This window comes from Musa acuminata, chromosome BXJ2-9 (assembly GCF_036884655.1).
Source record: "Musa acuminata AAA Group cultivar baxijiao chromosome BXJ2-9, Cavendish_Baxijiao_AAA, whole genome shotgun sequence".
Classification (NCBI taxonomy): Eukaryota; Viridiplantae; Streptophyta; class Magnoliopsida; order Zingiberales; family Musaceae; genus Musa; species Musa acuminata.
This window is the reverse complement of record NC_088346.1, coordinates 38,418,297-38,433,260: the sequence shown is the minus strand read 5'-3', so window position 1 is coordinate 38,433,260 and position 14,964 is coordinate 38,418,297. Positions and strand designations below refer to the sequence as shown.

Sequence of the window (14,964 nt, the reverse complement as noted above, 5' to 3'; positions counted from 1 at the left end):
TACCGATAAGTAGTTGGCTCTTTGCAGTACTTAGCTCTCACCCGTCCAAACATCTTATTTGCCGTCAACAAATTATCACAATTTTATGCAGTGGCCATCTACTATGCACTGGTCTATAGTCAAACGAATCCTACGATATCTTAAAGGGATCCTCAATCATGGTCTCTTTCTCCATAAACACTCTCCACTTCATCTTCATGCCTTTGCCGATGTTGATTGGGCAGGAAACTTTGATGATAGAACATCTATATCGGGGTATATTATCTTCCTTGGAGCTAATCCAATTAGTTGGAGTTCTAAGAAGCAAAAAATAATCGCACGGTCTACAACTGAAGCTGAAAACCGTGTCATCGCCACTGCCACTATAGAACTCAATTGGGTCACAAATCTGCTCAAGGAACTCAACATAAATTTCACTCCTATTTCTACAATATATTATGATAATGTCGGAGCAACCTATCTATACGCCAATCTAGTGATCCACTCTCGCATAAAATATATTGCTGTCGACTTCCACTTCGTGCGAGATCAAGTCGTCTAACGTCAACTACATGTTTCTCATGTACATACGGTTGATCAATTAGCAGACTCACTCACAAAGCCTCTCGCTCGTAATCTCCATTGCATCGGTTCAAGATCGGTATCCTTGATAGGAGCATTATCTTACGGGGTCATGATAATAGATAAGATTTCTCCAACTGTATGAGGAAATCTCACAGCTCTATTGAGGGAAATCCTTCCTCCTAACCTGTATAAATTGGGAGAATATCTCAATGAGGAATATAGCGTCTTCCATAATTTCTATCTTCTATCCTCTTCTAACAACTACTTCTCTATTTATAGGCCAATCTAAGATTTTTATTTCAAATATGATAATGACTTAAATCCTATCTAATCATAAAATTTTACTTAATATATCAGCATACCAAACTTTTAAATGATTTAAAGATTTTGAGAATTTGATTTGAGAGAAGATAAGCGTCAAGATCTTTTAGAGTAGGATAAGCTAAGCATAGGCGTACTATCGATTTTAACACCTTTTTGTCTCGTTGGTACCTTCAATATTTTATTTTTCTTTATCTTAATTTATATTTTTGTCGAGTAACACTATTATCATCCTCCTTTGCTTCTCAATCATCAACTTATTCCAAACTTTTAGATTTTTGTTAAGACACGAGTAATTAATCGATGCTCTTACTTTGACTAGTGATGTTACCACAAAAACAAGAAATTCCCTAAGGTTAACATCAAATGGTTTGATAAATTTACTTTGATGATGGTTTGGTTCATGTATAATAGTGTCAACAAGAAGTTGATGAAGACATGACAACGATTAAAGATTAAAAAAAAAATAAGGAGAAGAAGAAGAAGAAGATGATGATGATGATAATGCAATAATTTTATTTTAAAGATGATCACCACATCATCATGATGATTATATAATTAAATATGGAGATTGACTATATAATTCTACCTTGCATCGAGATTTGGCCTTATATTTAACTTAGCTTCTTCACTTGTTTACATGTAACCTCGCCATAAGGGACGACTTATGTAACACCTTTTTCTACGACTGATGGCCGGCAGAAGACAGTACGATAAAAAAAATAATTCTCGCGATACGTCGCTTTCAAACCCGCCAACGTTGACCACTCTGGGAGTGCGCGCCCGTCGGGGGGCCCGGTCGCACAGCCGACGGAGTCTTCCGCCCTACCGGCCGGGGCGTGTCCGTAACCACATGACGCTGAGATTAGCGACACGAGATGGACGGCCTCGATGTTATTCTCGTCCAAGATTCCACCCGCGCGTCAACGCAAGTGCAGAGCACGTGAGCGTGGGCATTGCTTAATCAACGGTCTCGAGCCTGCCAAACGGTGCAACCCACCTCATAGGCGGTCGTCGGTTGTCTGTTTAGTCTTAATTAATTGCTTTCGTTGTTCTTTACCCGACCGCTCGCTCGCTCGCTCGCTCGCTCGCCCGCCCGCCGTGGTCTTCGCTTTCGTCGGGAAGTTCTAGTCTCTCTCGTTTCTTTCTTTCTCCCTCTCTTCCTCTCCTTCTTCTCGTCAAGGAGAGGAGAGGTGGGCATCGGTGGGTGAGCGAAAGCCCCAGCTGTTCTGCCTCGGTTTTGACCTTCGATCTCTCCGCTGGTCTTTGATCCCGGCGTGGGTGCTCGTCGCCGGTCCTCGCGGAGCGCTTGTGGGAGGTGAGATGAGTTTGGCTTCTCACAAACTTTGTTTGAAATGAAAACTTGTTTTCCCCATGAATTTGTGTTTGACCTTTGCTTTGTTTCCATCTGGTCTTCTCTATTTAGTGGGAAATTTGGAACCTAAAGACTGTTTCCGGGGGAAGGTTAGAGGGGAGGAGATTAAATTGGTTCCTGTGTCGTTGACTAGAGATAAAAAGGTATGAGCTCTGTTTCATTTTAATTCAGTTATGGATTCCTTAGGCAATTGCAGGTGAATAAGAGACTTCTTCTCAAAAATAAATTGTGGCCAGTTAGAGACGATCGATTTCGAAAGATTTTATTTTTATAATCTTTGTTGCCATTTTTATTGATGATTTGAGTGGAAGGTTAGGCAAATGTATTGGTACTTTTGCTTCTTACAAAAATTTCTTTGTAATGAGAGCCAAAGTCGGTTGCAAGTTAACTGACGAGTCGTGAATCCATTTTCTTCAGGCTAAACAAAAGAAATATCCCCACACACATTTTACCTAATAGCTGGGAAAGCTTGTTTTTGGTATGTGTACGTTGAATTGAATTAGTTCGTTCTTTGTACTGAATATTTAACTCTAAACTAAAAACATTGGTTGGTCTTCTTCCCTTCATTGAGAGTTTCGAATTGTGGTTTTCTTTTCTTGATTGACCGTATTAGTACTAAGAACTTAAATTATTTTTTGGTTAATGTCAAATTTTACCTAACATAATTTATTTTTTTTACATTAGAGAAATTATGTGTTTCCTGTTTCTAAATGGAGCGACGAAGGCAGAGCTCCAATCAAGATTTTCTGCATCAATCAGGTCTAACAGTACAACATCAACTGAACGTGACATGAGAAGATCAGGGTCTGAGTTGAACTCTAGGGATGTTTCCAGTGATGCCGCTGATTACATGGAGAGGCCTCTGTACCCTAGCTTCTCCCAGATAACAAGCAATCTCAGGGTTTTCACATTTTCAGAACTGAGGACTGCCACAAGGAACTTTAGCCGATCGCTAATGGTTGGAGAAGGTGGGTTTGGATGTGTTTACAAGGGAACAATTAAGAGCCTTGAAGATCCAAATGCAAATATTGAGATTGCGGTAAAAAAACTAAATCGTAAGGGACAGCAGGCAAGTTTCGTTTCTCATATATTCTTTGCTTTGTGGCTTATTGTGTGCAACTCAGCCTCGTTTTACTGACCAACTGTTTTGTTGGATTGGAAAAGTAAACTGATGAGATAACTCCATCAGATGGACATATGAACATTCTTAGTTAAGGGCCTAAAATCTCTACCTTTCTTTGTCAAATATGATCAGAAATTGACTTGGCTATCACTGTGATTGTTGGGCTTTCTAAAGCAATTTTTTTCCTGGCACTAAAGGAGGAGTTTTTTGCTTCTATGCAAGAAAATTTCGAAGTTATTTTACATCCTAGAGTAAGATGCTTGTCAGATGTTAATAAGAAAAAGTATATCTAGTGCACGAGGCTCCTACTAATGCAGGGTCTAGGGAGGGTCAATGAATGCAACATATTTTTACATATTTTAAGAGACTATTTTCGTGATATGAACTCTAGTATCCTAGGACACAAAGGAGCAACCTTACCATTGTACCAAGGCTTGTTAGACGTTAATACATCTACAAATTGAAGCATGATCTCATTGTTACGTATGACCAGGGTACAATGTGCTGAACATTTTACCTCATAAACTGAAATTTCATTTCTTTCTAATCCTTTCCTTCTAAAGTTTCAGTTATTGGATCTTTGCTAGCAGCAAGCACTTAGGCACCTCAGTTCCAGATTATAAAGCTAGCCTTCATATCAATAAAGTACACTTGCATAGACCATCTTATTCCTGGTCTCCCTATGACTGGTGATCTTGTACTCACCAATGGATGGATATCATCTAGAAGCTTGCTTACTAGAATTTACAGTATTTACTTCCTACAAGCATTGGACCATATGGATGGCATTCTCATATGGGAAAAATTTTCTTGGCACATGTTATGCATGTAATGTCATAACCATCTCACAGAAAATGGCATGGACTGTGGTTCATGTCACCATGCTGTATTGCAGCCCCATGCTTGGCAAGCAAGTCAGTCCTTGGTTCCTCATAGCAACCCTTCAACACCATGGATAGGCATGTTCAATCATTGATAATTTCTTTTCGTGGCCACTGCCATTCTACCTCATGTTGTCTCATATATGATAATGGTTACCTGGACTATCTATCCGAAAAGTTACAGATTAGATGTTTTATGTGGCATTATCATCATAGATATACAATAATAATATAAGTATATATGTTACATGCCTGAAGATGTGGATGATCTTAATGTGACCCTTATCCTTATGTTCAAGTATGTGAATTCTATTTTGTTATACACGAGTGACAACTCCCCCATCCATGTTTTTGGCAAACAGATCTTCGTTGCTGAGCTGCTGTAGAGCACCTGCTTACTTTTTCTTTTTCTTTTCTCTTGTTCATGTTTCTGCGTTTGTATTTTAACAATTCTGACTTCATCACTTTTTATGCATGCATGGATGGATTCAAATATTAGATGTTTCCAACTAGTGAACATGAGTTAGTTTTTTTTTTAAATCTTTAAGCATGCCCAGAGGCCTTATTATCCTTATATACTTCAGTGTAGACTGCCTATGTTAGTCATGATAGAAAATCTATTACATGTTTGTTTGTATCTGATTTTCTAGTTTATTTTTTTATTGATTCTGTACTGCTATAAGTTTATATTTATGCCATAAACTGGGAGGAATCCTCATTATGCTATTATCCGTAGGGACATAAAGAATGGTTGACAGAAGTTAATGTTCTTGGGGTGGTTGAGCATCCAAATCTTGTCAAATTGATAGGCTATTGTGCTGACGATGATGAGAGGGGATTACAACGGCTTCTGATATATGAATATTTGCCAAATGGAAGTGTAGAGGACTATCTGTCTCCTCAATGTAAGAGAACACTTTCTTGGTCCATGAGACTAAGGGTAGCTCTTGATTCTGCTCGTGGATTGGCATACTTGCATGAAGAAATGGATTTCCAGGTTTCAGATCAACTTATGTATCAGTTCTTATTATATGCTTGACATGTTAATGTTCATAAGTTGTGCATCTTAATAATTATTATATGTGTGTAAATTCTTGAACCTGTAGATTCTGTTAGTGATTCAACTGTACCATTTATTTGTCGTACTAATTTCTATCAGGTGATGCATTTTATTAGATTTATGCTGTACTTTCGTGCTTTCTTTTTAAAACTTCCTGTTGATGAGAAAACTTTGGAATTGCTAAACTTATCGAGGTTAAATTACATAAATAAATTTTAGATCTTGAAGTCAAAGTGCAATTGATTCTGAAAACATGTTGAACATTGCTTAATCTATGACTAGAAAGTCAATATCTTTGTTCTGATGCTTCTACAAATGTGACTTGAGAGAAAAATAGAAGTTAAGACACCTTTTGCTCTTCTGCTTTAATATTAAGTTTGTGTTGTTTGGTATTATCAAGTCTGAATAGCTTGTATATGATGTTTAATTCCAGATTTCCTTCGTTGGGACCACTACCTCATTGATGAAATTGTTGTTTGCTCTACTCTAGATTAACAAAAATAATTGTAGAAATTGGACCAAAAATGCACAAATATTAGACATATTTCTATTTTGCCTTTTTATTATTATTTTCATGCTACTATGTTTTAATTATTGTCAAGGACCCAATGGAATATAATAACTCTTTTTCCTCTTAATTTTGACTTTTAGAGCTTTTGAATTTGGTTTCCTGTTTTGGGATGCATGTGTCATGTTAGTTCTATTTTGTTTGTAAGTTGTACTTGATTGTGTTTTAGAAGAGCGGAGAGAGCTCGATTATGGTTTCTCAAAAAAAATCCACTGTCACTTTGTGTTGCCAGATTTTTTGGTCAAATTATGGTGGTGGCAGTAGAAAGTCTAGTATCAGTATTTAGATCTACTATTGAGTCTGGTGACCACAAATTCAGACACAACTTGACTATCCTAATCATGCTTGCATGAGCAGTATTTATTTATGAACATAATCTATTTCATTAAGTGGATCGGAGCTCATCCTCGATAGTTCAGGTCTTGGTTCTTCCAAGTTGCAGACTACTAGAAAATTTTTTACTTGATTTAAATTAAATAAACTAACTTTGACACCCGGGTTTGTTGATCTTGTGCTCCAGAAAATGTGAAACTTAAGCTTGATTTAAAAGATTTCTTTTGGCAGATATTTCTAAGAGAAGCTTAATCTCACTTGTTCCATCAGATAAAAGTGCTGATTTTATGCTATTTGGCAGATTATATTCCGTGATTTTAAAACCTCCAATATTCTTTTGGATAAAGACTGGAATGCAAAACTGTCTGACTTTGGCTTTGCTAGACAAGGACCAACAGAAGGAATAAGTCATGTTTCCACAGCGGTAAGTGATGTCAAAAATCCAATGGATCCCATTAGCTTCATTGCAATTCCTTGTTATATTTATATCCTTGTAGTATTGTAACCTTTACTGGTAAAGATATTCATGAATATTTTGGATAGTATCTGTGAATCTCCTATCTTTGTCATATAGATATCTGTGACGGATTCAAGGAAAAGTTAACCAGGCTCATGGCAAGCTAGCGCCTTCATGATTGCAGTAGCACAAATATCTTTGTAGTTATTTTCTTCTCATCGTGATCTTTTCAGTAATTACATTTTACTTGAAGTTTCTACAAAGTTCCTTGCTACAAATTGTGTACATGGTTATATATTATATTCTTAGAAAGTTCACTTAAGGATGTGATGTTTTGACAGGCCTGATGCACCATGTTAGAGATTGGACTAGGAAAAGCCTCAAATTTTATTCTCTCCAACTAATATTAGCATGACACATATTATTTGTTTAATTCCCTTTTGTCTTGATTAAACATAAGCAATGGTTATAATGACTAAATGTTTTAATCAAGTTAAATGGGAATAAAATAATAATAAGTGTCGTGCTAGAATTAATTGGAGATGAGGAATATTGAGGTTTTTCCTCTTCCAATTTCTAACACACTATGTGCATGCTTTTTCTAACCGGCACAGTATAAAAAAAAAAATAACGTTCTTAATGATTGTTTGGTAAATCTAAGATCAAGAGGTGATTTAGCCAAAGATGGAATGAGTCCCAACACTCTCCTGTCATCTAGTCAATCAAGAAACAAAACACTTTGGGTAAAGGAGTGTCATCTGATGACAAAAATGGTAATCAATCAAGAAGCAAAACACTTCAATCGAGGACCTTGTTTTCTTTTCCCTGTTTTATCAAAGTTACACTTTATAATAAGTAAAAGATGATATTTAGATTTTCATGTCATAAATTTATTTACCTGATTTTTTTCCTTATTAATTGAACAGCAAGAGATTCTGCTAGTGGCACTTGGGGCCATACTTAGTTGACTGCAGTAGAGTTGGGATTCTGGAAAGAAATAACAAAACAGCATCATTCTATATTTCTTCATTTTCATGATTCAGAACATCTTCTATGTTGGTTTCAAAAGCACCAAATAATGAATGCCAAAAATGACGCAATTATCTTGGTCATTATTCTTGAAATGTATGCACCTCATCATCTCATTGATCCCATATCTTTTTTTTATTTTTGCTCAAATGCTGTTTTAATCATTGATCACAGAACTTAAACTTGTGTGCCTATATGGATCATCTTGACCACTGGGTTCAGCTTACTCTGTCACATCATATGCACCAAAATTTTCCATGCTCTCTGTTTCTAGATTTCACCTCTCCTATTTCTTTCTTTAGTTTTCTGAATGGGTCTAATAGTTCTATCACAAATATATGCTTGTGTTATGAAGACAATTAATAGACGATTCAACATAAATATATAATGGAATAGGTGATTTTTATGAAAGTGCATCATTGTTAATGTTTGTTCTTAATGTTATTTGATGTGGTAGTACAAAAATGGAGAAAAAAAGAATAGAGATAGAAAAAAGAAATATAAGAAAAGGCCAAAGCCTGGTCTTTTCTTTCACTTGCAGCCCTGAAGACTTAATGCCCACTCTTCCTTCTCTTTTCTGCTGTATTTTCCTCGGAATAAGGATTTCATGCTGTACCTCTTCTAGGTGAACCTACTATTATGAAATAAGTGGATATACTAGCTGTGACTTTAGAGCTCAGCTGATTTGTGAATCTTGGGGTGACTGTTGACTTTGTTATGACCATCTGTGCCTTTGCCAGTGGTGATGCATGACCGAGTACAGCAGACTTTTCAGCTTCATGGAAAACAGTAACCTATCTAATGGCCTAACTTAAATAGTAAGGAATCCAAAACTATTGTATTCTTGTATGCAGAAATTCATCGTTTTTTATCCTTATAAATAGGGCAAGTTGGATAGGAAGACAGTGTTGCTTGCATACTAGATAAGCTTAAATTGTTGGATAAGTGACTATCTAATATTAGTAGAAAACAGAAACATAGATGAAAGTTCATCATAATATGATTGGGCACCACTCTTTGGACCTGTTTCCCTGCCTTATCTGCAGGCAAGGCAGGTGATCTGAGGGCAAGGAGACTGTGCATAACCTCACTGTTGGATCCACTAACAGGCCCATGCTGCCTCTCCAATCACCTGCCTTACCCATGGTTAGGGAGGTTGGTAAAACCACATTTTTATATACGATCATGTTTTCATTTGCTTCACAATTGTTGAAATATCACAAAGTTCTTTGAAGACTAAGATATGCTAGAAGCAGGATTCTGAATGTCGGAGAAATATTTTGTCAACTGCACAACTGCTACTAATAAATAAATGGAATAAGAACCTGATTAACTATCAATAGAAACACTTTCCATGGTCCTCTGTAGCTAAATAAATTGTATCCAAAGCTTTTCTTTAATAGCATCATAAAATTCAACAGGTTGTAGGAACTGTGGGTTATGCAGCACCTGACTACATGCAAACTGGTCGCCTGACTGCCAAGAGTGATGTATGGAGCTATGGAGTTTTCCTCTATGTACTTATCACAGGCCGTCGACCTATAGATAGAAAACGTCCAAAAGGGGAACAGAAGCTCTTGGAATGGGTGAAGCCACGTATATCTGATGCCAAGAAGTTCCATATAATTATGGATCCAAGGCTGGCAGGTGAGTACTCTTTAAAATCTGCAATAAAGCTTGCTTCTGTGGCGAATAAATGCCTACTGCGGCAGCCAAACTCTAGGCCGAAGATGAGCGAAGTTTTGGAAATGGTGCATAAGATTGTGAAAAGTACAGAAACTGGAGAACCACAGCCCCCATTAAGAAACTGTGATTCAGAACAAGGAAACCCAGAAGCAGCAGAAAAGAAAGGTCCGAGGAAAACTCTTAAAATCTTGGAAGGCATGCAGTCGGTGTGGCAGGGATGTGGGTCAAAGCTTGTAAATATATTTTGAGTAGCTTTGTGAGTGTTGGAAGTTACAGCAATGTTCTTTTGGAGAGCTTCTGTTTTCTCAGAGCAATAGTCAAAGAGGAACTAGTATTATTATATCGGAGATTACATCATCTTTCAAAATAGATTCTGTATATTTCTTTCGTCCCTGTAATCCTCAGAATGATTAAATGTAGAATTGGTTTGTTTTTTCCTAGTGGATTCAAAGATATGACACTGACAATGGCATCGCTCCAAATAATCAGGATCTTGTGACTCATGTCTTGTTTGATCATATTCTAGCATTACGGTTTGCAGCATCAATATTTTTGTTCTGTTCCATAGATCATTGGCATCGAATAATTACGAAGTTCCCGTTGGTTACCAGCAAATAGAACTGTATATTGGGCGTCAAGCTCATTTCTCTGAGATGTTAGAATTACTATCAATCAGTTATGTGGAGCCTCATCATCTGTACCTGACGGTTAATGAATCATGTAAGCTTCCTTGTATTGTGACAGCAGTCGTACAGTTCATGAACAGGTGACCAAATGACGGTTAATGAATCATGTAAGCTTCCTTGTATTGTGACAGCAGTCGTACAGTTCATGAACAGGTCAACTTTGGTCATAGATTAACTTGTATCTATCTCATTGATCATAATTTCTCCACGCAATGAAGTTGATGTAGGCTCCAGAAAGACTGTCGGACATCAGAGCTAGGGACCTGCATTGCCGGTATTAGTTCACTAGGGTGCTGGAGCTGGGATTGCAGAGTGCTTCTGGGAAGTTACAGAACCTTCTCACCAAGTTTCTCGGAGGACAACAGATGTGGAATTATGCAGTCTCAGTTCACCATCCACCCGGGTAAATTGAAGATCTCACATGGATGATCAGTGGCCAACCTCAATATCGTGTGTGTTCTTCTGGGCACGAGTTCCAACTAGATTCCTGGATTTTAATGATCCACAGCAGAATGCTTCGAGATTTGTGCTCCAGAATTGTGTGTTGTGCCACATCTATTTGAATGCAGGGCTGAAAGGTATTTGAAGGTCTTGTAAATAATGTCTAAATCAAATGTAGTATAAGATTTTGGTGATTTTGATTCGTTATTACCTCCTGCATGTGGTTTTAATCGTTCGGACAGTACTACTTGATTGATTTTTTTTAATGATGATTTTACGGAACTTGGTTCTGTGCTATGAAATTTCCAAGGATAGTCATATATTGATTGCCATAAATCAATTTGGATTTTTTTTATTTTTTATTTTTTGTGAATAGACAGACTTGGTGATATATGCTCTTCAGAAATATTTTTGTTTTTATGATGAACCCGAGAAAGCTCCATCAAAACACATTTTTGTAACAGAATAGATAGGAAGACGATCGTATAACCAACATGGATTCGTGTAACACGAATGATAGAGAATAAACAAATTTTATGCTGTCGATATCAGCAGAACAAATCATACATACATTTCAGAAACAGCTATGATTGGCTATATATTTATTTCATATCATATCATATTATGTCTCCATACGTTGCATACACAGTAGAGAGAGAGAGAGAGCTTTGATGATACAGTGGCTATCTTCTCCCAAGATGGATTCCCTCAAAACAAGGGACCAAATACAGTGGAAACAACAAGGAGACCATGACAAAAGATGATGCACGCGGCTCCCACACTGGCAACAGATTCTCTTCCTTCCCCTTCTTATCAGCGTTCGCAGCATCTCGACTTGTTCACAGCATTCAAACCAATCCACACAAAAGTGAGGGGCACAGTCAAGGCCTGTGGAGCATCCTCAGGTGACAACACCTACCAAGGGTCTCACTGCTGTACTGCTGACACAGACCATGCCACCATCACTGGTTTCACTGGTACCAGGTTCTTAAAAGGTGTAGTAGGAAAATATTTCCGGGTACTAGGTTGTTGCCCACAACCAAGGCATGATGCCCCACATCTAAAAGAGCAATCACATGAGCTTGTCGAACCCATCCATCTTCTTTCCTTCTTGTTCTTCTAGGGTTTGCAGCAAACCAAAAAAAAAAACTGAGAACATTGTGAATGCTGAGAGACTGGACCAGCAAATGTCACTATGTTTCAGTGCACAGTTCCATACTCTTATCATGTACTGGTGGCCTCGGTGTTGCTTGCAGGGTAAATTCACCTACAGTTTCGTGAAGTCTGATGGGCATTCATGATGGCATGGGATGGATGGATGGATTGAATAGGTCAGATTGAAGGCATGATGTGTGAGCAAATGATGTCAGAAGGCCGTGCGAGTGATGGTGAAGTTTGAGTTGACCTGTGACAGGATAGCATGGACCGCCTTGAAAGAGATCTATGCAGAAACATGTGGATCGTAAAAATGCTAAGATCAATTATCCTAATATTTACCGAAAAAACTGTTAGTAATAATTTTTTATCATATGATATTTTTACGGAGGAATATTTCTCTTTTTAAAAATCTTAATAATCCTCTTGAATCGGACTGTTTCAAGCCTGATTGAGTTATAATAATACTTAGGTTAATAATCCTCTTGAATTAGGATCAAGTTGAATTTAATTTAAATAATACTTAGGTTATAATCAAGTTATACTCATTCACATATCTTATTAAAGTATATTATTTTTTATTATAAATTTATTATAAAAATAAAAATATTAAAGTTTTTATAATTAATTATCTTAATATATATATATATATATAATAGAAATTTAATTAATATTAAAATAAAATTAGATAATCAAATTTAACTTATTTCAAGTGTAACTAAGTCAATATAGAAAATAGAAAATAAAAAATATAAGAATTTATGATCAATTTTATGATGAATTTAGGATAATTTTATATAAAATTAATATTTATTTTAGAATAATTCAAGTTTTTTAGTTTTATGATAAATTTAAAATAATTTTATATTGATATTAAATTTTTTTTAATATGTTATTTGAATGAGTATCGCTTAAATATAACCCGTGTATAACTTGGGTATAATTTGAACCTAATGATTTTTCTAGATAATTTATGATAATTTTATATAAAAATTAATACATTTTTAGGATAACTCAAGTTTTTTATTTTATGATAAATTTAAAATAATTTTATATAAAAATAATATATTTTCAATATATTTTATGAATAAGTATAACTCAAATATAACAATTTTTATAGATGAAATCTAAGGAGGCGGCAAAGGAAGAAGAGGAGTGAGGGAGGTGGATAAGGGAGAGGAGGAGGGAATAAGAGAGGAGAAGTAGGAGAAGGCACGGGGGAGGGGGAGGAGGCAATGAAGGAGGAAGAGGCAAAAGTGAAGTGCGAAGAGGATGAGGAGGAGAGGTGAGGAAGGTGGATGAGGAAGAGGGCGAGGAGGAGTGGAAGAAGGCAGAGGAGCAAGTTAAGGGAGACAGGAAGAAGGAGGTTGTGGTAATAGAGTGGGAGGAGAGGAGGAGAAGACAGGTGGAGTGAGAGGAGATTGAGAAGGAAGAAGAGGATGAAGTCAACAGAGAGGGGGAGGAGACAACAGTGGTGGGAGGTGGGGATAATTTCAAAAAATTAAAAGATAATTTAGAATGGACTTAAATCAAATTGAATAGTCAGAACTTAGTTGAATGGTGTGGTTTGGCTCATCTAAAAAAAATTAATTCAATCCTAAAAAATTAAGCCAAACCTAGTCGAAGATAATCAATGTGGTTTTGTAATTTCATTAAAGGGTACCTTAGTTAAGGTCTAAAAATAATCTTAATAAAAATCAAATGTAAAAGTACTGTAACTTCATTACTAGAGGCTTTTATTTATAAATTATCATAAATGTATTCGCCTTCCATTCCTTTGGTCCAATAGTAATCCATTTTTTATGATCAAACTGAGAGACTATATATATATATATATATATATATATATATATATATATATATATATATATATATATATATATATATGTTTCTGATAGATACACAAACACATATGAAGAATGCATGCAATATTATTTACCATGGAAAATAAATAAATAACGCTGCAATTAGTTAGCATAGTGACAGTGAATACCAATTAATTATTTATGATAGGGAGGTTGCAGTCACCATTGATGTGAGTGATTGAATAGAATAGAATAGAATAGAAAGAAGACACATTGATTGCTGTGGTTTACGTCACTGGTGAGGCAAGTAATGCACTGTTAACTTGTTAAACCTCAGTGAGATGTGAGTCATAGCCAAATGAGTTGAATAATAGGTCCAATCAGAGTTTGATTTATTCGTTGATAAGGAAAGAGATAAACGAATCCATACATGAATAGAGGAAATGATAGATAAACATTCATTTATGAAATGAAGATTGAAAAAGAACCTAAGAATAGCCCCTTAAAGAATCAAGTAATCCATATTAGATTTAACATATAACTTAATAATCCCATTTGTGTTAACTAGTTTGACTTAAAGTGTTTATCTCTAAATCTTAACATAAGCAGTGATATATAAGTCGTAAGAATTATACCTATATTTTGGGCCACACTTTGTCACTATTATGCTCATTATCATTGATATTTTCTACTGACAAGGAAAAGAAAAGAAATCATAAGCCCAATTGTACATCAATCCAAACCGTTCTCATTGTTTGTCACCCTCATCGTATACGATTGGCCAGCATTCATGTGTTTGGTGCCATCAGTGAATAGTAATTGTAGGCCTTCCATTTGTCCCATTCATGGTGGAGATTGATGGGTGGACCAATGAAAGTCAAGGAATGTGCTTCGGAGACACTGATCAATTCCAAAAGTCTCCTTGAGTAATCTCTAACCAAGCGTGAATTGAAACATGTCAATGATTAACTACAACTATAATATGGATAATTTTAGGTTGATTTATCTAAAAATAAAGAGAAGAAGAAATAAAATCATAAAAAGGATCAGTTCTAGTTGCTTCTTAATTATATTTGGCAATACGAGGCTAAAATAGAATTGAGATTATGTCGTGTTAGTGTTGTTTGGACCATCAATGAATAAATATATCATCCTTTTACCTCTATTTAGGTTACAAAGACACCTTAGCTTTGTATTATTTCTATGTGATGCTAGATAGGACCTCATATACATTATTAGTATATTTTTATATTCTTAAAATTCTTCAAGTACTCCTAATTAATAATAAAGACATAATAAATTTGTTATGAAAGTATTATTGTTTGTGAAAATATTTGTCATGTAAGCATATACCATCGTAGTTTTAGGTGGGCTAATTATATATTATCTCTTGTAATTAGTAACATTTAATATCTCGATCCTTATATTTTTTAAAATTATATTAAGATATCTATAGTTACGAAAGTGAAACATTTAACTT

At 35.8% G+C, this 14,964-nt stretch overlaps 1 protein-coding gene across 3 annotated transcripts; it reads left to right on the top strand.

The window, feature by feature from the left end:
* Positions 1-1,964: 1,964 nt before the first annotated feature.
* On the top strand, positions 1,965-9,864 carry LOC103973682 (serine/threonine-protein kinase PCRK1). Of its 3 annotated transcripts, XM_009388317.2 has the most exons (7): positions 1,965-2,203; positions 2,312-2,403; positions 2,678-2,738; positions 2,945-3,329; positions 5,001-5,261; positions 6,527-6,649; positions 9,133-9,864. In XM_009388317.2, exons 4-7 carry the CDS (start codon positions 2,952-2,954, stop codon positions 9,643-9,645), a joined length of 1,275 nt encoding a protein of 424 aa, XP_009386592.2. In that variant the 5' UTR covers positions 1,965-2,203; positions 2,312-2,403; positions 2,678-2,738; positions 2,945-2,951; the 3' UTR covers positions 9,646-9,864. The 3 variants fall into 3 exon arrangements, with proteins under 3 accessions (XP_009386592.2, XP_009386591.2, XP_009386593.2); XM_009388316.2 differs by lacking the exon at positions 2,678-2,738; XM_009388318.2 differs by lacking the exons at positions 2,312-2,403; positions 2,678-2,738.
* The last annotated feature ends 5,100 nt before the right edge of the window (positions 9,865-14,964 follow it).